This window comes from Gastrolobium bilobum, unplaced genomic scaffold (assembly GCF_033153095.1).
Source record: "Gastrolobium bilobum isolate Gb01-03AN ecotype WA unplaced genomic scaffold, APGP_CSIRO_Gbil_v1 utg16824, whole genome shotgun sequence".
NCBI lineage: Eukaryota > Viridiplantae > Streptophyta > Magnoliopsida > Fabales > Fabaceae > Gastrolobium > Gastrolobium bilobum.
Window position 1 is genome coordinate 64,877 of NW_026899360.1, and position 25,623 is coordinate 90,499.

Genomic DNA, 25,623 nt, shown 5'->3' on the forward strand with positions numbered 1-25,623 from the left:
TGTAATTTTGCCCTATCAAAAAATTAAATATATTTGGTAAGAGATTTGAATAAGTTGTATTAAGTTATGTGTTACATTTTTATTTATATAATAAAATTAAAAAATATTTAATAAATTTATAATTTTTTTTATGCTTCCTGCTCAAGTGTTTTGTATTTAATATAATTTAAATAAATTATGATATGAATTAACTAAAATTAAGAAAAATAAATACACATATAATTTTTTGATCCGAGCTCCGTTTGGAGCCTGGCTCCGCCACTATTTACTTCGGCATATCTTCTTCTTTGCATTGATCCAATAGCAGGATCACCCAATTTACTTTGATAATAAAGTCCTAACCCAATTTACTTCGGTTTGTTCATTTGATTTTCCGCCCCTTGGAAAAAAAAATCCTGGTTCCGCCATGGTGGATAAGCTGGAGAGTTCTACTGGTATACATAGGAGATCAATGGCATTAGAAGATTTTGTCACATAGGTTAATGAGTTAGTGGTTGGCATGTGTAAGCACGTGAACAGTTATGTTAGTTACTCAACACATGAGTAGTTACAGGAATTGCTTAGTAGAGTTGTATTAAGAAACTGATGTATAAAGGAGAGAAGAAAGTAACGTGTTTTGATCACCTTCATAATCTGAAGTTCATTCTCTTTTCTTATCTCTCTTAGGGTCAATATCGTAACATAAATCCATTCATTTCGTGAGTCACACCATCTTTAAAAAAAACTTAAAAGAAATGATGTGCCAACCACTGGAGAAAATCATCTCCCTCGTAATAATAATCAAATAACGTTGCAGAGCCTTCTCCGACATATTTAATCAATTCATAATCAAGAGACTTATTAGAGGTGGGAACGTGTAAAACGAATTTATTCGTCCTGTAGCACCGTCATTCCCAACCTCCTTACTTTTTTATTTAGAGTAAGCGTCATTTTCGGTTCTCAATAAATTTTACTATGCCCACTTTAATTCCTAGCAAATAAAAAGGTTATTTGTGGTCCCTAACAAATTCAGAGTGAATCTATTTTATTCTTTTGAGAGACTAATATAGGTTTTTTTTAAATTTGTGAGGGACCACGATTTCAATTAAATGAGTCCATTTTGAATTTTATTAAGGACTACGAATAGCTTTTTTATTTACTAGGGATTAAAGCGGGTATCGTGAAATTTGCTGAAGACTAAAAAGAATATTTACTCTTTTTATTATTTTTTTGATGTTTTTTCAATGTCATACAAGGAAAAAGACGTCTTGTTCCAACTAAATAACACCTATATCTTAAAAGTACCATTTGATAGGCAGGCATGTTAGAAGAGAATAAAACATATAAATAGATTCTATTCTTATCCGGTGCATTTTAAAAATAAGCGAAACATGATATAAAGTAAAGAAAAAGAAAAAGTAGTATATTCATCGCAGCAATGCTTAAGAAACAAGAGTTAAACATGTTTGTGAGACAACAGGGCCTACATATGTTTTTCCCATTCTTGGTTGAACCCATTCTGCTTCTATTAAGATCATCAAATCTTCAACCCATTCTGCATCAACGTGATTTGAGGCCAGTTGGATGGAGGAGAAATGCAATGACTTATTTAATTTACCCCAAATTGAAAAACCGTTTAAATTAAAAAATATATATTTAAAATATTATAATAATTATATAAAATTTGGAAAAGGCTAAAACCTACACACACACAAAAAAAACGATTTAATACTTTTTTAAAAGTTACAAAAAATAACTTCTAAAAAAATACTTTTATTTTATTTTATTTTTTATCATAAAAGCACTTTATTTCAAATCCGAAACAAGCGCACCTTGGACTGTTACTTGTGAAGCAGAAGATCCACAACGAACAAGCAAATGTAACAATTTTTTGAGTTTAGATTACAGCATTAATAAAATTAATCAATCCCATCAAGTAAGATGAAAAGTAAATTAAGTTTGATATCATATCAGAAACCATATTAGAACCTAAATGAGTGAAGTGCAATTTATACTTTATAAAAATCTAAATCATTATTAACAAAAATTAAAGCAATTTTTCATCAACAATTATGTACTGCATATTATTATTTAGAAAGGAAAAAAAAAACTTAATTTCCCAAAAAGTAAAAAACGCCTTACACACTAAACTAGTTTTTTGGTCGCAACAGAAAAACAAACATAATTCTTTTAATTTGTGCAAATAGCATCTGCAAATGCGTGAAATAACTTACACGAATAACCATTTATTTTAGTTCTTTAAAGACTGAATTAACATCACTTTAATCCCTAAATGACAGATGACATTAATTTACGCCAACAATCATGCCTCTGCACAAACTGTACGATTAATTAAGAAACTAAATGTCAGCTTTCTATAATTGAGAGATTGAACTGATGTTACTCTCTAATATTTAGGGAGTAAATCAATGTTAAATTCTTTAGAAGACCAAATTAAGGATTTAATGTTTCTACAATGATTGTAAATAAGTTATCTGCATTCACTCTCAAAACGACGTCGTTTTGGTTTGAAAAATTAAAAAAATATAATGAAATAGACTATTATAACCCTGAAATAAATTATAATTACAAAGAATATCTTAATTTCTGTCCTAAAACGACGTCATTTTGCTCAATATAGATAAGTTATTTACATTGACCGCAGAAAAAACAAACCCTAAATTAATATCAACTCAATCTTTTTAAAAGTAAAATGATAGTTTACTTAGCGGACACTTCAAAACAAGAGAGAAAGAAGGCATTGGCTTAGAGGCAACAATAGCAGTGTCTAAACACTTCACTGTTCTCCTAAACTATGAACATATGCAACACCACAATAAATACCGATGTCTCAGCACAATATTACAATAAAATAAAGATGATGTTGCCATATCATGGTGTGATCCAGTAAAATGCGAGTCGTAAACAAACTCAGCTAAAGACACATTTTTCTGACAAACTTCCAGTTTCAACGCTATTGACCACAAAAAAAATCATTGAAAGTCAACCTGTCAGGCCTTGAACAGCATCCACAAAGTGATCACATGATGGTGCAGCGGCTCTTTTCTTCAGTTGGCTGTGAGTTTACTTGCTGGAACCTGTGTGACTCGGATGGGTTGTATGTAAATTCCGAAGTATCAAGCCCATACTGAATAAGGAGAAGTATTAGTATCAGACAGTACAAAACACATCAATGCCATAATCATCTAACAAAACAATAATAATGTGCTTTTTATTCCAAACCTTCCTAATACAATGATCAAAGATAGTTAAAAACAAGAGGACTAAGGGCTCATTTGGATGGGCCTTTTTTTTTTCAAATTTTTCTTGAAAATAAGCACTTCTCATTTTTAGTTCGTTTGGATGTCTACTTTTAAAAAAAAAGCAGAAGTCACAAAAAAAGTCAAAAACCTATTTTTTTCAAAAGCTAAAAATTTTAACTTCTACAAAAAGCAGAAGTCAAAAGCCAAATATTTTTATAAAAATATAAATAGCTTTAACTTTTGTAAAAAGTACTTTTAAAATAAGGAAGAGATAAAAGTTACTTTTTTTAGAAGGTGAAACAAACGGGCTCAATTGAATAATAAATCGATACTATAGATCGCTAAGTATCAGAGTTGAATGAAAAATGTCTTCCATAAAAAGGATATCCTGCTTTGCACTTTGTGTGACATCGGAAAAACATTTAAGATATAATTCAGGTTTAGCCATTCATTTAAGACATGAATTCAACACAATGATCTAGATTGAGAACTTCATAAACTCTCACACGAAATTCCGTAAACAATGCCTATTTCAATGATGCAATATTCTTCCGAAACGGCAATAATAATATAATCAGGAAACTCATCAAAACGCTCAACAAATTCATAGACTGGAACAAACTACTATTGTGAAAAATAAGTATATGGTTTGAACAGTAGTAAAAATCTAAACATCCTGTGTAAAGATCATAAATTGGTTCTCAATGGCAACTGTATAAGCAGAGCAAAGACAGGAAACCAACTCTGGAAGCCAAAAGTCAAAGCCAATATATACATATGTGTGCGATTATATATTTTTGTGTGGGAAAATGTTTGGTAACCATAAGGCATCAAACCCTGGATTGCACCAGACACTCACACAAGTATGGTCTATCCAGTGCAATCCGGGAGCACTCGTATGTACACATACCTGTTAAGACAAACATATGAAAAATCTGCATAGCAAGAATATTACATAAAGTGAACTGAAGAGAAAAAGATTGCACCTTCTCCCTCATCCGTGTACTCCATGCATCATTTCTTCCTGGACGCTGGTCAATTGTCCCAGCAACTGGTAACCCAGTTGCTGGGCCTGCTGGTCTGTTGAGCAGTGGCTGACGGACATGCTGCCTTGGATTAATCAAGTCTTCATCACTATCGTAATCTGTTGGCCTATTGGCGGCCCTAACAATGACGGCTAACAAGAAAAGAAGGGCCTGCAATTCCATACACATTTCTTAGACAATAGATGATAAGAATTCCAATAAATTTTACGTTCAACAAACATAATGGGCACGTTACATCGTATTAATGTATAAAGCCTTCATTACTATACGCCCATCCCCTCTTCTCGTTGTAGGTAAGTGGGGTAGGAGAAGAAATTTTTAATCAGTACTCGAGTACATTTGAGAACTAGCGGAAATAATGTATCATACCAACAGATAAGGTGAGGCTTCTAACAGGAAAATTGTTTCCAAAATTCCAGCATTTCAAAGTTGATTATTACTGAATTAGCATATTTTGACCTTCTGGGTTCTCTGTTTCCTCTCCCTTCGTCTCTTCCAGCTTTCTCTTTCTTCCTTAACATTAATTGGTATCAAAACTACCATTTTTATTTTGTCAAGAATTAAGTCCCCGGGTCAATAAAGAGATATTATTAAAAAGCTGGCTACTGGGCTAGAGCTTATGGGGGGGCACCAAAATGGTTTCATTTAGATGACTGATGAGTGACTCCCATGAAATTATTAGCTGGATGGTGGCAAAAATCAATCCATTTTCCTTCTTCCTGGTCTCTCAGATGTTTCTATCAACAAAAAACCAGTTCTCCTCATCAAGAGTTCAAGCATTCTCAATCTGTTATTGGTCCAATCAAAAATAAATCCTTTGTAAAATTGATAGCTTGGTTATAGTCTTAGCACCCATTTTCTGTGGGTGCATGCACAAAGACACATGCATGTCAGCAAAACAATATTGATTTCTTTTAAACACCAATCATACCGCTTCTTGCTTACCTCAAAGATAACAATTCCAAGTGCAACCCATCTCACAATATTCCAATTCTCTCTAAGAAATCCATATATCATATCAAAATCTCCAGTTTTGTCTGATGGAATTTCCTGAATAAAATATAACTGTAAGATGACAAACATATCTTCTTTAATTTCAGATCTTAAATTACCAGAAAATTTTACTTACTTCTTTCCAGCTTTTGTCAAAGAATATAAAGGCAGCACATCCAAGCTCTACCAAGATCAATAATAACACCAAAATTGAATACTTTGTTGACTTAAGGAAAGTAAAAATAATTCCTTTGAGGTTAATGCTTGTATATATGCTCAAACAGCTGCACATACACAGAGGGAGAGTGGAAGAGAAGATTCAACTCATGTTTCAATATTAGTGGAAATTTATGAGACCATGAAATATTTTGGCCATGGCAAAGACATTCTATAAGGATACACAGCTCAGGCAGCATCCATTTCGCGTCACAGCTCCAATACAACCAAAACAAGATATAACAAAGAGAACAACTCCAATACCAATAAATAAGTAAATAAACCTGCCAAACATGAAATACACAATTAGAGTCAGACAGCACTAAGACAATATTGGTTGGTTTTTGTCAACTTCATCCAAAAGTAACAATATGCGTTTAAAAATAATTGCATCGGGGTGAATGGAAGGCAATGCGTACCGTGAGTGAAAAAAGTGTCAATTTATGGTAAAAACGAAAAATATCAGTCATGAATGAACAAAAAATAAAGTGATAGGATCACAATTCACAAAGATCCAACAATTTACAATTAAAAAAAATAAGGACAAATACTACATCAGGTATTTTATCTGTGATTGCCTTCCTCGCACACAAATACATATAGTAGTAGTCTGTACGTCTAATAAATGCTACATGTAGAAGAAACAAAGGTTAATTCAAATTCACATTTTGTGTATGTATAAAGCAAGTTTCTTAAAAGTTTCTTTAATTCTTTTCTTAATCAATGGCAAGAATAATCAATAACGCACCAATAACACCAAATAATGAAGCAAGATTAGCCCTAATTTTACCTTCTGAAGCTCCAATTATTACAAGACCACAAATCCACAGTCTATTGGCCAGGCATTCCAAAAGTTTCACCTTGTAGCTCTCACTGAAGGCGACCAAAACCAAATAGAATGGTATGGCAGTAAACACCATAACATATATACCATGCCCCAGAAGTTAATTGAGAGGTTAATTCCTAAGACCTAGGTATCTCTGGCATAAAGTCCCCATTGCATTTTACTCATAATTTTGCAGCAGCAAGTTAGAATGTTCTTTTATATATATATATAGGGAAATCTACTTCTTATGTTGCTGCAAAAAAAATCTTCTTCTGCCACTGATTATAACTATGTACTCCGCGAAGTACATAGTTATAATATTAAAACTTTTTTTTTTCTCTCTTAAGAAGTTATTGGCTGACATGGAGAGAGAGAAAAAACAATTTTCATATTGTAACTATGTACTCCCCGAAGTACATAGTTATAATCAATGGCAGAAGAAGATTTTTTTTGCAGCAACAGGAGAAAAAAGGGACTCATATATATATATATATATAAGGACAGGTTATATTTACAAACTTTTTTGTTTACAAACTACACTATGTAGGACCGGTCCTACATTAATCACACAGTGTACGACCGATCCTACATTAGTGTAATTGCAAAAAAAGTTTGTAAACGGATCCTGTCCCATATATATATATATATATAGACACTCACACACGTAAACCTTAACTACGGTACTTTTCTTATCTAATACTGATTATTACATACATGGTTACGAGTCATCACAGAAAATTTACCCCCAAGTGGTAAAAAAAGCATTGTCAGCATAAATATAACCTGGGACCAAACTAGATAACACAAAGCAAACTGATGCAGCAATAAAACCAAAAATAAAACCTTTTGAAAGCCAACGATACACATAACTCGATCAATATGCCCCAAAAATGGCAGGAAAAGAGCAGCATGCATACCAAGCCTTAGGCAACTCATCAAAAATGTTGTCGGATAGAGGCACAGCCATAAGCATGGGTCGGCCAAGTTGAATTAGAGCAAGGTCGTCATCACTGGCAGGAGAAATTGCGGGAGTGTCATCATCAGAAGCTTTTAAGAATCCAACCAGCAGATAGATCCCATAGCCCACCATAGCCAGACCAGTAAGGCTCAGTATGAAGTTCAAAAGCTTCAAAAGGCAGTCCCAGCACCCCCTACATGCCATCTCTACCTATAATGGTGTATAATCCCTTAACCAGAATTCAAAAGGGATGTCAATGCCCTATATATATTTTCTGCAGAAACAGGCATTTCCCTAAACTATCAGATCAGTAATAAATAGAAATTATCACAGCAACAATAAAACCTCCAATTCAATATCAACTTTAAGAGATATGCTGCTATCTTCAACTTGTGTTCCTTTTAGTTTACACTTTACTGTATCAAAAGGATGGAAATTAATAATAACTAATAAATAATAAATTAATCGTTTGATTTGGACAATGAATTAAGAAAAGCATTTGGAACATTTCTAAGTAAGTTCAACTATGCTGCCATATTCAATTCCCTAATCTTATTTTGGTCAATCTTTCTCCTCAGAAGAGAAGAAGTTCGTAATTTGAAAACAAGAATTCTATGAATAACAAATAAAAATTTATATCTTCAACTAGCTCAGAAAAATTGTAGAGGAAATTTCGCCAATTCATTAAACAAAAAAGAAATAAATAAAATGAATAATTAAAATATTGAGGAGAGGTGGATGGAACTAAGCTGCAAGAACTTACAGAAGGAAGGAATCGACGATTTCTCGAGATATGAATTTGCGAATTCCCAACACAAAATTGGAATCAGCCACAGAGCACAGGAGAGATAAGAGAGAATCGCAGAGAAAGTTCGATACGTGCCACTCTGGCATTTGTTAGGGCAACCACTTAAGATGTGATAAACGAGTCAGAGGCCTTTCAGTAGAGGTGGCAAAACGGATCGGCCCGTCCCGACTCGTCGCCAACCCGCCAAAAGTGAGTTGGCTCACCCCGTCCCGCCTCTTGAATTTGTATTGAAAATCCCAACCATCTCCGTTTTATGGTGGGTTGGCGGGTGAACCCGCTTAAAAAATAAAAAATAAATTATATTTTATTAATATTATAATATTACTTATTTTCATATTACATTCCCCTTAGTTTTTTTCAATCTTAAGTCTAAATGTTTGTTAATATTTAGTCACATATTCTTTAAAAAGTTATTTTTATCTCCATACATCAATTACTTTTGTTATAAATAAAGTTTTTCTTCTATATTTTTTCTAGAGAGTACTAAGATAACAAAAAATTGGATAACCCCAAAAGCTTAAACACAAATAAAACACTACCTAATAGTAAAAAAAAATAAAAAAAATTGACATGGCGGGCCAACCCGTCCCGACCCGCCGCCAACCCGTTTTGACCCACAACCCAACGGGACAGGTTGAGTCGGGTTGGTGGGTTAAAATATGTAACCCAACTCGCCCCGTTTTGACGGGTTGACCCGTCGGGTTCAACCCATATTGCCACCCCTACTTTCAGGGGCCTTTGGCTCAACTCGTGAAGACCTGAGCTTACGTGTCTAATATTGGTTGTTGGAACTAGACTTGGACGTGTATAAAAACTCGTTTAGTAGAAAGGCCTCAGACTCAAACTCAAAAGCTCGGCTGGGAGCCTCTCAGGCTGGCCTAGTATATTAATTTTTATTTTTATTTATATTTTTTATGTTATTTGTAATAGCTCTCTCTCTTCAATCCATTTCACCCCTATTTTATTAGTTAAACAGACTTTTTGATTGATTTTGTTCTATATTATGCTATTTGGATATACATTGAATTTATGAATATTTATGGAATTACTAGTGTTGTTGATTGTATATCTTGTTTGGATAAGTTTTTGTTGTCTTATTTTTTTAAACAGATTAAATCAGACTTTTATTTTTTGTAAATAAGGCAGGTCACATGCCGATAATTAGGGGTGTAAATGGGCTGGGCTGGGCTTTGACCTTCTTGGCCAAAGCCTACGTAAAAAAATATTCAGCTTATCTGGCATACTAAAGACTTTATTTATAGGCCAAGCCTGTCCTATTTTTACAAATTAGAGAGCCTGATATGGCCTACAGGCCTTGTAGGCCTCCCTCGTGATATATTTTAAAAAAAAGAGTAAATACCCTTTTTAGTCTCTGGAAATATCCACGAAGCCCTTTTCAGTCCCTAGCAATAAAAAAGGGACAAATTGGTCCATGAAATAACAAAAAAGAGGTCACGTTCATCCTTCCGTTAACTCCCACCTAACGGCCCAACTAACGGTGCACAGTTGGCACGTTAGTTTGCTGACGCGGCTTGGATGTGGGACACCATGGAAGACGAGACGATGACGTTTTGGTCCCTGTCAAAATGCACGAGGACGTTTTTAGTCCCTGACAAAAAGCACGGGGCCCTTATTGGTCCCTAACCAAAGAAAAATAGGCACATGACTTCATTGCTTTTCTATGCAGTTCAATTTTGCAAAACAGAAGTGCATTACATCAGAAACATGAGTGCAATCCATTTGTTCATCACAAAGTAATTAAACTAAATTTCATCACAAAGTAAAATACTCCTTCTTGACATTTTATTTCAATGAAGTTTGTGTTTCTAACTGAAGTTTCGACCTTATTAACGATTATTCATTTCTTTTTCAATGCTAATTAAGCTTCCCACTTTGTTAAAAGGGATTCTTGACTCTTGCAAACAGCTTTTACGATCCCTAGAATACTATGTACTGTTTTAATTCTCTTAGTCTGTATAAAACATAGCGTTATGCGATTTACGAACAATATCTTCAGTAGTGTAGCATTACAATTATACTATTTATTTTTCTATAAAAGATAATTGCATGATTGTTGATATTTAAATACAGAGAAAAATCAGAGAAGAAGCCAGGCAAATTATTGTTGATAATTGCAATGCATGGCAGTTGACTGGACTGCAGCAGTTGGTAGTTCTCAGCCACATGAAGGCAACTTGAGAGGAAGCAGCCCACCTCCATCAAATCCACAACAGGCAAATGAGTTGTTGAGTAATGAAACAATGAATTGCAGCAACTAGTGGCACACGAAGCAAATTATTGGCCTTCATGAGCACACCTGGTTTTAGGCCACCAAGGCCTGCCTCAAGAAAATGACCTGCTGTTGTATATGACCTGGGAGTAGTGCATGAGCCAACTGAGAAATGTTTACTATTATGTGATTGACTTTTTTTGAAAATTTTGGCCATTATGTATTTGGAGGCCTTATTATGTCAATGTTTTTTTTATAAATTCTGGCCATATTGTATTAGAGGCCTTTCTTTTAATTCCTGGCACTTGACTTTATTTTGTAATGCACTACTGTACATCCATGTCTTCAAATATAATGATACTAAAATCATGTTCCAGTTATTATGTTTCACAGGGTTGATGAATGTTTAAGTTTACCATTTTTGATGTTTTTTAATTAATATACGTAGTTGTAGTTCTTGTACATCCATGTCTTCTGGTTTAACAAATTGGACTGCATACAAATCCAATTTAATGTCATGTTCCTGTTTTGCAAAATTGGATTGCACTCCTGTTTCTGATGTAATGCACTTCTGTTTTGCAAAATTGGACTGCATATAAAAGCAATGAAGTCATGTGCCTATTTTTCTCTGGTTAGGGACCAATAAGGGCCCCGTGCTTTTTGTCAGGGACTAAAAACGTCCTCGTGCATTTTGACAGGGACCAAAATGACTCTCGTGGTTTTGACAGGGACCAAAACGTCATCGTCTCGTCTTCCACTGTGTCCCACGTCCAAGCCGCGTCAGCAAACTAACGTGCCAACTGTGCACCGTTAGTTGGGCCGTTAGGTGGGAGTTAACGGAAGGATGAACGTAGCCTCTTTTTTGTTATTTCAGGGACCAATTTGTCCTTTTTTTATTGCCAGGGGCTTCGAGGATATTGCCAGGGGCTGAAAAGGGCTTCGTGGATATTGCCAGGAGCTAAAAAGGGTATTTACTCTAAAAAAATTTAAAATTTTTTTTAACAATTTTTAAAATATTCGCTTGACATTACAAGTCATTAACGTGTTCATAAATTGCTGCATTTTTTTACACGATAGATAAATTTCACTAGTGAGCAATAAAAATTTTACACTAGTAAAAAAAATATACTGAGCAAAGTTTCATCCATGCATGCACTAGTACTTCTCACAAGAAATAAAAAATGACAAATAAGAAAGTGTCAACATAATACCCCAGCTCTATAATGTATATCAGAGAGGAATAAAGTCAAAGAAATGGGGAAATAAAAAAATACAATTACTAGGTTAACCAAAGCTGAAATAAAGTCTACAAGAGAATATCATTCATTGAAATATCTTTAAACCACCATCAAGACAGTGGTTGGTACTAATTGCCACCTAAAATAAATATATTATTTTATTTTTAAAAATTAAATAGGCCAGCCTACAAGGCTTTAAGCCAGGCTTGACAAAATTGGCCTACGGCCTATTTGTTAAAAAGACTTTCTTATAAGCCTAAGCCTACTCTACCTTTCAATGTAAGCTGGGCTAGGCCAGGCTCAATGTAGGTCGGGCTGTAGGCTAGGCCAAGCCAGCCTGGCCCATTTACACCCCTACCGATAATTATATTCATAATAGGTAACAAGCTTGGTAAGACTGACACATTTAAACACAGACTTAGCCTTTTAAAACCAAAGCTCGGTTCAGCTCGGCCCGTTAACACCCCTAGACTCGCCCCACACTTTAAACAAAGCCTTTTGAATTATGGATGTACGTAAATTATTTTATTTTGTGTTTCAAGAAATTAATAATTAAATGTTTATATATGGAGTTTTTGAAAAAAATATATATATTATTTTTTATAAAACTATAAAAAAAATCACGCAATAATAACAATTAGGGGTGTGTCACGTGTGAAAACTTGGATGTGCATGGCAACCATTTTGTTCCCTGATACTGTTTCTGAAAAGAAATAATTCTTTTCTATTTCTGTCTCTTGGAACAATTTTTGAGAAAAAATATATATATATATTTGATAACATGTTTTATTTTTATTCTGAGAACGAGAATTGTGTTTGATAACACAACAAATAATAGAATAAAAAATCATTCCTATTAAGCATAATTTTTTTTTGAATCATCACTTTCCTTTTCATATGGTGTGGTGGTGGTGGCGGCGACGATGACAGTGGTGATTGTAGTAGTGGCATTATGGTGGTGGTGGTGGAGGTGATGGCATGATGGTGGTGGCAGTGGCAGCGAAGGTAGTGGTGGTGGTGGTGACAGTAGTGTCTACGATGATGGTAATGAAGATGACATGGTGGCGGTGGTGTAGTGGTGGCGGTGACGGCGAAGGTAGTGGTGGTGGTGACAGTAGATTCTACAACGATGATGATGGAGATGACATGGTGACGGTGGTGTAGTGGTGGCGGTGACGACAGCGGTAGTAGTGCTGGCGTGGTGGTGGTGGTGACAGTGGATATGATGGTGGTGGTGGTTGGTGACGGTGGTAGTGATAATGGAGGTGACGGTGATGATTGTGGTGGTGGTGGTGGTGACGTGCAGGTGGTGGTGGTGATACGACGACGGTAGCGGTTGTCGTGTCATGAGGTGGTGGTGATGGTAGTGGTGGAGAGTAATTGAGAGATAAATGTTTCTCATTTTGTGCGAACAAAAAAACAGAAAATTTTTTATTCTTTTTTCTGTTTCCCAGCACAAAAAATAAACCGTTTCATCCCGGGAACAAAAAAAGTAAATTGATTTTACCAAACGAGTTTTCTATCCATTTTTGTTCCCGTGAGCAAAAAAAAAAATTGATTCCTGAAAGGTTATCTTGCACTCCCTTGAAAAATGCAAAATAGTGCACCAGATTGTAAGGTATATTCTGTTCGTAGTGTGTGAGTAAGAGTTTATTTAGATATTTTTTTAAGTTAAAGTCAAAAAAATAGCTTAAAAAAATTAAAACTATTTGGTAATTAATATAATTATATAAAAATTTTAGTTTAAAAGTTACTTAAAAATTGTTCATTAAAAAAAAACACATATTTCAAGAAAGCTAATAAAAATTTAAAAAAAGTTACTCACAGGAGCTTTTATTTTTTTTTATTTTAAAAAAAAAGTTTTTTTATTATAAGAACTTTTATAAAAACTTATTTGCTATAACTTCTGCTTATAAGAAGAAAAGAAGGAAAAAAATGTGTATCATTTTGAAGGATGTAAAGTTGTGTCATTTTAAGTGAGAGAAAGAGATAGATAAAGGAGGAGAGAGTGTGAACAAAAAAATATAAAAGTGTGGGTCCCACCTCTTTGTGAGAGTGAAAGGATATAAGTTGTGTCATCTAAAAAGACAAACATTTTTCCCAGAATTAAAAAAAAATCCAAATAAGCACCAAATGTCTTCCAATACATTATAATAGCTATTTTATACAGACAAAATGGCAATTGAGAGAGTGAATGGAGATCAGAGCTAAAATTCCACATGTACTGTTTATGAATGATTATGATACTGAAGGAAAGAAAGAACATGGAGAGAAACCACCATGACGGACAAGCAAAATTAGGCGGGATCTGAGCATGGGCTTGGCAAAACTCGCCTCCTGATCCCGTGCTATGATCCTTAGTTCTTGAAAAGCATTGTGTGGAACCATGTCGGAACAATACTAAAGATGCACTTGCACTTATTTTATCATTTAATTATATATTTGCCTTTCCACATGGAAGTATCAAACAATAACAATGGCTAAATTTGGTATTAATCATTTAAAGCTTGTTCACATCTTGTCAAACGCAAAATGATGTTTGACACACAAATCCCCAACGAGTTAAATGTAAGGGAGTAGTTGTTTGCAACGAATGGAAGTTAAAACAAACAAATACTAAATCTTTTTCAATTTTTTGGGATGCTAACTAGTTATGACGCTTTATCGTAGCAATGTAATTGTTGTACACTTGTACCTCCTGAAGAGATAGAAAATGCAGCAAAAGATGTTGAAGGCAAACTTTAACCCATTTACTCTCAATTCCATCACTTTAAGCTACATAAAAACATCAAAGTTATTTTGTAGTACCCTTTATATCAACCAATTTAACTACTAAAATCAAAACATTTATAGTCCTATCTTTTTTCATTTCTTTCTGTGTTTCTCACCCACATAAACACGCATACAACCCCAATATATAATGATTGATGATGCAAATATGTTGATATGGATTTATAGTTCTGTTCTATGGCATGTTGTCACTTTTCCAACGATCAGACCATAGTGTTATAAAACCTATAAGGCTTGGCTTTTTGACCCTTTTGCCCCTCATTAATTAATTAATAACCAATTTGCCTCTCCCCCAGAACTATCCACCATCCTGCCCCCATTTAGTCGATCAAGTTGCACTTTTAATCGATTAAATGGGCAAAATTCAGAAATCAAGAAACACGAATTTTAGTCGACTAAATATTCACCTTGATCGACTACATGTCGAGCACATTTAGTCGACTAAGGCCATTATTTAGTCGACTAAATATCGCAGAAAACCCTATATCCAGACCTCTCTCGGTCTCATTTGCAATATTTTCGAAATCAAAACCCTTCTTTATCTTGTTTGTCCTCACCCTTCCATTTCATCCCACCATCTCTAAAACATAGTAATTGTGAAATCATTGTCATTTCCCTTATTTTCTGATTTGTTTCCCCCAAATCCAAACCCAAAACCCTAAAATCCGATTCCTACCCCCAAATTCGTGTGAAAGATGAGCTCAAGTCCAAACATGTATGTTACCATGATTTACTATGATGGAAAGCATTATGAAGGACCCAACGATGTTCAATTTGAAGGAAAAACGAAAATGTTGAAAATCAAACGGGGCACTACGTACAATGAGCTTAAGGGGAGGATTCACCAAAAATTGGGGCTACAAGGCAGCCAGTGCGTTCAACGGATGATCGCCAGGGTAGAGTCTACAGTTGGTAAAGATGCTATATTCTACATTGATAATGATATTTGTGACGATGAAGATGTGGAATGTGTCATAGATGCAATTGTGGACCGAAAATTTCAAAACTTTATTGAGATATATGTTGAAATAGACTGTGGGCAATCTTCATCTGCACCTATGCATGAAAGAAGTCAAAGTCAAGAAGACAGAGTGGTCGGTTTATCTGCGCTTGCACCTGTTTTAAGTCAGATAACACTGAGGGAAATAGTCGAGGATGAGGATGAGCATGAGGAGGATATGGACAGTGAAGACGATGATGAACCCGAGAGTGTTATTCCTCTGGGTGACACCTCAGATACGGACGTAGAGGGGAATTTTGCTCGAACAAGTATCCGAATGGGAGGTCGACAGGAGCGGGCTCTTCGTCTTGTGGCCTTGACGAAGACGGACGGTCTTGTTGTACCTTCTTATGTCTCTCATTTCCCACGTTATCCGATCTTCTACGCCCAGCCATGGGAACAACGGTACCTACAATGCAAGTGGAAACAATATCAATGGACAATAGCAATATCAAAAAATTTTAAAATTCAATATAAAAAACTAAACCCTAACCCTAAAATAAAACATAAAACAAACCCTATACCTATACCCTACCATAAAACAGGAACGTAAACCCTAAACCCAATCAAAAACAGCAACCCAAACCCAAACAGCAACCCAAACCCTAACCCTAACCCTATCCCATCACAGGAAAAACAATCCTATACCCTAACATAAAAACAGGAACCCTAACCCTACACCCCAAACAAAACAGCAGCCCTTACCCAAACCCTAACCCTAAGCTACCACATCAACCCTAGTCAATTACCCTCATATCAAACTCAACACCCTACCCCTAACCTAAAGCCACAAAACCGCAAACAACCTTCTACCATAAACAAGAAATTTAAAAAAACAGAAACCAAAGCATGGAGAAAACAAAAAAAAAAAAACCTAAACCTAAAACCAAATGCAAGTCAGAAAACGTTACCTACAATGTCAATGTCGCAAGTTGTGAACCAATGATGCTTCAGTCGGACCTTCAAGGGATGAGATTCGGACTTGGTTGAAGAGAGGGGTTCTTGGAGCGAAATTAGTCGACTAGGGTTTGAAAATAACCCCCTTTGCGAAATGGGGGGTTTAAAAAACCTGATCCGCGATATTTAGTCGACTAAATAATGGCCTTAGTCGACTAAATGTGCTCGACATGTAGTCGATCAAGGTGAATATTTAGTCGACTAAAATTCGCGTTTCTTGATTTCTGAATTTTGCCCATTTAGTCGATTAAAAGTGCAACTTGATCGACTAAATGGGGGCAGGATGGTGGATAGTTCTGAAGGAGGGGCAAATTAGTTATTAATTAATTAATGAGAGGCAAAAGGGTCAAAAAGCCTATAAGGCTTAGCATCTTATTGAGAACTATAAACCCCAAAAGCACATCCATCTAACCTGCCAAGTGCTAACTGTGAAGAAGGAAATAGTCAGACTGTGATTTATAAATCTGTTTTGCTGTATGTTATTGCTTTCTTATTTGATATTTATTATTAGTGAGAAGGTAATCTTGCTTTATAATGTTTTTATGTTGCTTCAATGTCAGTGACATGTATTGAATGTAATGAGAATTTTTTTCTTTTATTTTTTGTATTTTCACCACGAAGTTCAAAATATTTACTTTGATGATTGCTTTCAAGTTTATCAGCCGAGAGAACAAAAGCAGAAAATTTTCCATTTCTACTCGCATTGAAAATGGACGACCTTTCGGGAAAATAATAGATGCGCTCACTGGTTTGCTTCTAGGCATTTTGAGGATGATAATAATCTTATTGTTTATCATTCTCCTCCTTCTCCTTTGTTAGAGCTCCTTCTTCAGGATGCTTCTGTAGATCTTTTAAGTTCTCGCGTCGTGTAATTTTTGTTTTGTTTGGGGCTTTTGCCCCTCTTTATTACAAAAATAAAATAAAAATGGACGACCTTAATTTCCAAAAAAATAAAATAAAATGGACGACCTTTTTTATTTTTCGCTTTCAAGATTCTTGGCTCATAACTCATTGCTGTTAGCGTTACCATTTTGAAAAACATGAGTTAGTTCTTACTTCTTAATACCGGCCTTCATTAGGTCTTTTAGTTTCCAGTAAACTCGTACTTGCGTTTCTTAATTTATTTTTTGATCTTACATACGATCTTTTTTAATTAACAACTTTAAACTTTTGCATTCATAATTTATGACCCGTAATTTAGAATTGTTTTCAAAACGTTAAAAAGATAAAATGAGGAAAACAGAAGGATAGCCCCCAACGTGTTTTACGAACACAGCACATGCACAGATGAGTGTTCTCAATTCTGAATTTAGCTAAAACAGCTGAACAAAAATGAATTGAGAAAGAACAAGTTAGGATCCGCCAAAGCCTGAACTCATCTTCATTCACAACATTATCGTGCCCACCGTTTCCATTATTACTTAACTCTACTAGGCCACTCCCCCACGAGTCATAACATAACATAGACATTATGGTCCCCCAGTTGGTCATTCACAACCAAGAAACCCTCCACCACATCCCCATCAAAAGTTTGTATCACGATTATTTACAGCCACAACATTTTTTTGTAGAAAGTTTCAAGAAATGCGTGGCCACTTCTCAGCTACTCAACTTGCCTACCGGGTGTCATGCACTGCATTAAAACTGCTCAACAGCTAAACCTTTTTACTTTTTATTCTTTTTTGTGTTTTGTTCCAGCGAATATCCATTTGTGTCGCATGGTATTGTAGGACCTGATATCAACCGTCAACGCTCAGCAGTGGGGACCACAAGGCAAATTAAATGGTCCTAAAAGTTCCAGCCAATTTACTAGTGTAGTTGGAACCTGAAGAGATAAATTTGAGAAGCAAAATAGTTACAAGAGGGCAATGATATATGATTGATTGGCCAACGCTAGCAAGCCATGTTGTCAATCATCATCAGAAGTGGGACCTAGTGGGGCTAGTCATCTCTGGTTCAGGGACAAAACTTTAATGCATCATATGTACCAACTACGTACATCTTTTTTCCATATTTGAAAAAAATTTCACCACTTTCGGAAAAAAAAAAAAATCCCGTCACATTAATTTTTTTTCCTTTTTTGCAAAAAAGTATAGGGAAAAGTTCACCTATGTTCCTGTGGTTTACTTCAGAATCACTTATGCTTCTGTGGTTTTTTTCTTATCACATATGCCTCTCTGGTTTGTAGAAGGGTATTTTTTTTATCACATATACCCCTGTGGTTTCTTATTTTTAACAAAGCACAAAGACATATATGATAAGAAAAAAATCACAGGGACATAAATGATTCTGAAGCAAAGCACACGAGCATTGGTGAACTTTTTCCATATACTAGTTGGTACATCTGATGCACTAAAATTCTGTTCTTGGTTCAGGTATGCTTGGAACCCTTGCTGCGGCCAAGAGGGATGCTGGACATGCCTTCCTTGGAGAGTTCAGCCAGTACACTATCCATTGAAGGAGGTTTGAGGCCTAAGGGCAAGGGTAGCCATGGCTTGCTAATTGCCTCCTTCACAACCTTGTCAACCACCTCCTCTGCCTGCATCCATGGAACAACCTATATGAGCATGAATTCATGGGTAGTTTGGACTTTTTAAGTATTGCTTGGTTTACCTTCACATGAACCCATTTTTGTACGTGCATAAACTCAAACGTTAGGTAAGTCATTTAAAACTCAATCAAGTTCAGGCCCGTTCACATGCTAGTTTAATTGGAACAATCATGTGATTCAGCACTCAAACAACATTGATCTAAATCATATATGCCTAACTAGACACAATTGTCATTCTACCTTTGCATTTTTGCAAGAAGGCTATTTACCATACTCGAAATCATAACTTCCGATCACAACTCTATTATTCTAAATACATGCCTAATACAAAATATTTTAATTATATTTCTCATCTATGTACCTTGCTTTGTATTGCAATTCTGTCAAAGGAGTAAAGAGCACTAAATTTTTTATTTATTTTTTCTATTCTACAGAGACATTTTCATCGAAACATGGTTCGTTTTTTGCTAAGGGTAAACCAGAATGTAGGAACTGGTGACTTGTAAGTTGGCACTATAAACAAGTATAAGGAAACTGAAAGGCAAATACTACATTACCGGATGATGCTCAAAGGAACTTCGTGGCATGCCAAATCTATAATCCACTGCTTTAGCATTGTGCAACCCAGCTATATTCTGCAGTTTGATGAAAATATCTAATTGGCATCACTCTGGTAAATAATTTAAATAACTAGCAAAGATAAGTTATGAAAATATGGTTAAATAACTATTAACATATAAATATAGCATACAAACAGAGTTCAGATATTCAATTTGCTGATACTTACTTGAGGGTAGGAGAAACAAGGAGCTTGAGGAGGTGGCAACACTGGGCAACCCCATGCATCCACATGAACCTGAAACATCAAGTTACTACCTATCAAACAGCATCCTTAATTTCTACATTGCAGCCGACAAAGCAAATTAGATTCTGAATAAAAAGATTACCCCCGGATAAGGCTGCCAGTGCCAACTTTCTGTAGGTTGCCACAAGGGATAACCAGGAGGACCCCAAATCTGTACACCGCCTGCTTGACTTCCGGGTTGTCCCCACATCGGATATACAGGAGCTGGAGAAAGGGTATGATTAGAATGATATGGAGGATAGGCCATGATTGGTCTTTGCATACAATAGCTCCTTTGCGTTGGATCTCTTTGATTTTGCCATTTTCGATCTTCTTCCCCGGGCACCGTTTGTCTCTTGTGCATTCTATACTTCTGTTCAACAAAAAAGCAGTTAAAAAATGTTACCTAAAGAGGACATATAGATATGATTTTTCTTTATGATCAAAAGGGTGTTGAAAATAGTCACTCTACTTGCAGTTTCTACAACTAGCAAGCAAAATAATGACCTGAAGATGGCTTGCCACATTGTGCCTTGTCAAGCCGTCCACTTTCATTAGCTCCAATATTCGAGAAGGAATGGCTTGATCAACACCTAGCTGTTCCACTGCCTTTACAAATTTTTTGTGCAGCTCAGGCGTCCAGTCTACCTGAGACCAAAACCAAGTAGTACCACAATTTTATTCAAATGATCAAAACCAGCAGATCACTTAAACAAACCCCCCCCCCCCCCCCCCCCCCCCCCCAACCAAAAAAAAATACAAAATAAATAAATATTATATGGTAAAAACAAGGATAAGCAAGAAATAATTAAAAACAAAAAAATATTTTACTAAAACTCGTGAGACCATATCGAAGTCTTTCAGGTGAAATAACAATTCATGAACACAATGCAGTTGAAATACTTCAAGAGTTTCATAACTATGCCATTTTTCTCAAGTCTGAATATATGGATATGTGGATCATAAGTTTCTGCTACGAGCTCCAAAATCTACCAAGGGATTTCGCCTTAATCAGACAACACATTCTATTTCAGTTGGAAAGAAGGTGATGGTAGGAGCCATGCTGTTTTATCAAGCTATTTCAGTTGGGAATTCCATTGGATGTGTCCTTCCTAAGATTTACAATCAAATATTTGACAATTCCATTATATAATTTCCTTTAATCACTTCATGAAAATGGAGATATGTCTGGTACATATGCTTTCTTTAATAACTCAAAGCATGAAACAACATGTTGGGAACATTGAGAGGTTGAACAAAGTTTCAGAAATAATTTGTAGTTATGTGTGCCATACTAGTGCCATTGACATCAACTTCGTGAGCATGTGTAAGCAAATCGTACAGGGCAAGAGGGAGGGGAAGGTTTGCATAGGTGTTAATCTCAGTTTTATGAAACTCAGGGAGAGAGGTTTACATTATATAGTCACATATATGGAAAGAAGAACTAAGGGAGAGAGGTTTACATTATATAGTCACATATATGGAAAGAAGAACTAATAGTCATAATAATGCAGCTTACTTTCATCTTCTTCCGATTAGCTTTAATCTCACGTGATTCATTAAGAACACCTCCTTTATTTGGAGATGTATTGCCATCAGCGTTGCTGAGGAACTTTCTATTATGTGGATTCAGTGATACAGCATTTTCACCCTTGGAAACATTGGCAAAATCCTCTTCCTCCTTAATCATAGTCTTCTCAGGTTTCCTTGGTTGAAGAGAACTTTCAGCGTTCAAATTCTCACATGAAGTTTCGGCAGATTTAGATTCTCCATCATGTTCCCCACTTTCTTTTTCTGTTGAACAATTAGTCTGCTCATGGCAATCCCCATCATCCAGTAACCTTGCCGCCTGTTTTAATTGTGGGGTTGAAGGAGCTGGATATTTATCACTTCCAGCAGACTGCTCATGGACATTATCACTAAACCTGGATACATTCTCTAAATCTATTGAAATTGTACTTTCATGTTGTCCTTTGTCTGTTAGGAGCTGCAACATGGATTTTACGGATTCTTTGACAGGTTTTAATGATTCAGACAGGATACTTGCCCCAGCATTGAATGCCTGCTTGGATTCAACCACATTACAAACTATTTTGCTCAAAGTATGCTAATAGTAAATGCCAACAAAATGTTGCCAATATTAAACAGACCTTGTGAACCACATGCTGCCAAATATTTTTGAGCTTGTCCTCAGATACTGGTTTAGTGAGGAACTCAACTGCACCAAGCTTTAAAAGAAAATGGATGAAAGAGTCAAGAGGTATGTATCAACAATCAGGACAATATGAAAATGTACTCTATGTCTAACTTAAACGAGTTAAAGATCACACTCCCAGTAAATACCAAACTGAAAAAAAATACAATAACTATTTTCATTAGTGCACTAATTTGAAGGAGAAACTCAAAGTTTGGTTTATAATTTGAAAGATCCAAAAGCAGTGTGTTAACAAATGATAATACATAAAAAAAGAAAATTGCATGTAACTCAGAATATTATATAATCAATGATTCAATATTAACCCACAAATAATTGAGAATGGGATGACTAACCCAAAATCTTACCGCAATGCACTTCATCATGGTGTTCAGGCACTGACTGTTTGAAGTCACTACATAAAAAATCGCAAGTATCATTGGTTAGAAAATTTACAGAAAGCATAGGACAGCCTTGAAAGTAAACTTTTTCTCAAATTTCCTATGTCATGTTCCTTTGTAGATTATTCATACATTCCAATTGTTTAAAGCTTCACAAGATCAAAAAAGTTGTTGCATGATATAAAACAACATCAAGCAACTATAACAAAACAAATAAAAGAAAATGGAGAGGAAAAAAATTACAAGTATTACAAATACTCAGGAACAAGACCTATATGTAACTCATAAGTGACAGATAAAATTGGATTTGAAAGGAACAATGATTTTCCTTCTCCTTCTGGGAAGTAAATTTGGATTGACTTTCAGACTATACAAATCAACTTGTAAACATCATTGAAATGGAGTGGATTATTTTATGGGATGAGAAAGGGGGGGTATAAAAAATTCCAAGAAGTTAAACCAGCAAAGTTAGGCGGGGTTCTACACTTACTAATGGTTGGCAAGCCCTTCGCATTCTCTAGAAATTTGAAACCTCCCTGGCTACTGCTTGTACTCACCTACAATTAGGATTGATACATTAGGTAACAAATCAGAAATCACATTATAAAAAATATAAAAAAAATATAAAAAAGATATAGAAATTGACAAAGTGAGACAGCAAATGGCATGATATTGTTCGAGAAAAATGCATAAGATGATAAAAGTCTTCACATATTACTAGAATTTCACAAATTATAAAATAAATGGCTCCTCTGATGCAAGTATGCTTTACTGGCTAAAGTTAGGCAGTACCTAATTATCATAATCAAGTCAACTATCAACTTCTCTAGTCATTTTAAACTAGCATACTAGACGACATCCTTTTTTGTTTATTTTCTGTTCAAATTTTACAATTACTACTTTATGATTTGTCATTTATACAGAAAATGAAAGTTCATTACCTCCACTAAGGCAACATGAAAGCCTTCAGGATTACTCGAGATTGCAGACAAGGCTTCATTCTCATCGCAGAAGGTAGAAACTGTACAGAAAGGTTTACTTAACAAATTAAAGGAGTAAACAAGGATGTAAAAGTGGTAGTAGACAAAAAGAACACTATGGATTTCAATAACACTATAACAGTCAAAATATACTTAGGTTGGTTCTTAATATATAATTTCAATTAAACTTAGATTCATGGAAATTTTTGTTTTCCATAATAAATGCCCATTTTCCATAGCCAGCTACTTCATATTCGCTTATCAATTAAAAGGCCACCACAATCCAAATGTACAAAAATAGAATAGATTCAGTAGTTCATAAAGTCAGATAACTGACAATTCTTTTATCCTCAATAATACCTTCAAAATTTGGACCACTTTCAGTTTCCAAAACACACGGCATATAATTTAACAGTGAATGAAAATTTTAGCAGCTTTATAAGCCATCAAAAGAAATACCACATTTACTAACATCAAACATCGAAAAAGGGGGAAAAAAAGGAAGGGGGGAGAGGGTGGAAGGGGATTAAATTGTTCTAACCTTCTACACAACTAAAATCTCAGGCCACAGTTTCCCAAAGAAAATCATATAAGGACTACCTAAAGCAATGCAACTTTACAAGATGCCATTCTAAGGATAAACGGGGACCAACTTTATCCACTAATTAAGGAAAGTGCGAATTGCTAGGCCAAAACTTCAAGTGGGTGAGGAAGTGAGACATGCCAAAAATTAAAGAGGGTATCCAAAAAGTCTTACCAATATAGTCCATGGCCTCGAGCTTTGCTCTTATCTCTGCAGCAGAAATGATGTCTCCTTCAAGAAGAAGAACCCTAAGTCCTTTTGGAAAATCTTTCCATCCCTGTAATTCATTGGCAGTGCAAACCATAGCTGGTTTGGCATCGTCTCTCAGTCCCCTACAGTAGTAACAGATCAATATTGCTTATCAACATCCAATCCGTTCTGCAAGATCCATGACATCACAAGCTTGTTTCAGGGAGCTAGACTTTAATCCAAATTACAGAACATAAAAAAGAAAAAGAAAGAAAAACAGAAACTTAATTAAATCTTAAAACTGTTCACATGGTAAAAAAAAAATCAAATCGGTAGCAGATAATGTAGAATGCTAGCGTGCCCTCAGAACACTGAAGATCAACCCAAAACGAGGTTCAGTTTAAGAATAATAAGTTCTGATCATGCATGAAAACAGCTCGTAAATCACAAAACAGATTCCTTCATATCATAAACAGTAAAGATCTCATTTGCAGATGAAACTTAGACAAAGACACAAGCAAGATCTAGCGAAGAGAACTCTAAATTATTATAGGAAAACTTGACAACAAACATAGTCAGTTAGAAACCCAAGCAATTCAGAACCGTGAACCTGGCATGCCATGCACATATTATAATCCAAAAAAGACAAAAAGAGAGAAAAAAAAATGAACACTTGAACCGAGATAGAATCAGCATGCACATGACAAAGTAAAACTCTGAAAAATTGTTCTCTTAACAAACCTTTTTCCACTACCTTGGCTGAAAAGAAAATGCCCCACCAATTTCTCTGGCTAAAGTTTAGTTCTTTCTCCTCTTATTTTCATTTATAACAAACAAAACATGGTGTGGGGGATGAAAAGGGAGGCGAGGGGAGAAAGTGGGGGAGTCGTTGAAGGGCGTGAGTGATTATTACTGAACAGTTACAAATTACAATCAGTTCTTAAGAACCACAGAATATGCAGAGAAGAAGTGTCTAGGTCAAATAAACCTTTATGCCACTTATTTCAAGGTTCATATTCCACATCTATCCTTCAAGTTTTACCATTTTTTTTTTCCTCCTATGCCATAAATTAAGAGAGAGAGAGAGAGAGAGAGAGTGCTTCCTCACTCTTGGCAATTTGAAATTAAGATTGGTGATGTCCCAACTTAGAGTAATCTTTCATGATGACGTGCATTTTACATAAACCAAAAATGGGAAACTTTACAAAAGATACGCATAAATATGAATTCTAAAATAACGAAAATTTATTGATTTCTTGCTTGAAAGCTTAAAAATCCACTAATTACCAAGATTAGCCAGCATGTAATTTACTCAGCATGGCTTGTTTAGCCTATGTAATATGCCACTTAGAAGGTGTGTTTACCAACAACTCCCAAAAAGGTACATAAAAAGTATATTTTTGCCTCTGCAAAGTGGCATCATCATATCGTCTCAAAAGACAATAATTACTAATTTCTTTTTACTAAATCAATGTGACAATAATTGCAAAGAAAAAAAAATTGATATGACTTTTGACCCGCTTTAATAGTGTTTTGCTTTCCTATTTCGTCCCTCATGAATCATGAATCATGAATCA

General features: G+C 35.2%; 2 protein-coding genes across 3 annotated transcripts; both read right to left on the minus strand.

Moving 5' to 3' along the window:
* Positions 1-2,663: 2,663 nt before the first annotated feature.
* LOC133289901 (tobamovirus multiplication protein 2A-like) lies at positions 2,664-8,162 on the minus strand. 2 transcript variants are annotated; one of them, XM_061487928.1, is made up of 7 exons: positions 8,045-8,162; positions 7,241-7,510; positions 5,682-5,781; positions 5,418-5,498; positions 5,234-5,338; positions 4,229-4,438; positions 2,664-3,127 (listed from the first exon to the last, which is right to left on the minus strand). In XM_061487928.1, exons 2-7 carry the CDS (start codon positions 7,483-7,485, stop codon positions 3,020-3,022), a joined length of 849 nt encoding a protein of 282 aa, XP_061343912.1. In that variant the 5' UTR covers positions 7,486-7,510; positions 8,045-8,162; the 3' UTR covers positions 2,664-3,019. The 2 variants fall into 2 exon arrangements, with proteins under 2 accessions (XP_061343912.1, XP_061343911.1); XM_061487927.1 differs by having other exon boundaries at positions 2,665-3,127; positions 7,241-7,555; positions 8,045-8,158.
* Positions 8,163-17,561: 9,399 nt separating this feature from the next.
* On the minus strand, positions 17,562-24,984 carry LOC133289925 (two-component response regulator-like APRR2). The gene is made up of 12 exons (XM_061487959.1): positions 24,788-24,984; positions 24,032-24,235; positions 23,236-23,315; positions 22,785-22,851; positions 22,262-22,308; positions 21,850-21,927; positions 21,219-21,761; positions 20,207-20,347; positions 19,803-20,072; positions 19,643-19,711; positions 19,413-19,490; positions 17,562-18,843 (listed from the first exon to the last, which is right to left on the minus strand). The coding sequence occupies exons 2-12, from the start codon at positions 24,159-24,161 to the stop codon at positions 18,676-18,678; spliced, it is 1,671 nt and encodes a 556-aa protein (XP_061343943.1). The 5' UTR covers positions 24,162-24,235; positions 24,788-24,984; the 3' UTR covers positions 17,562-18,675.
* Positions 24,985-25,623: the final 639 nt, after the last annotated feature.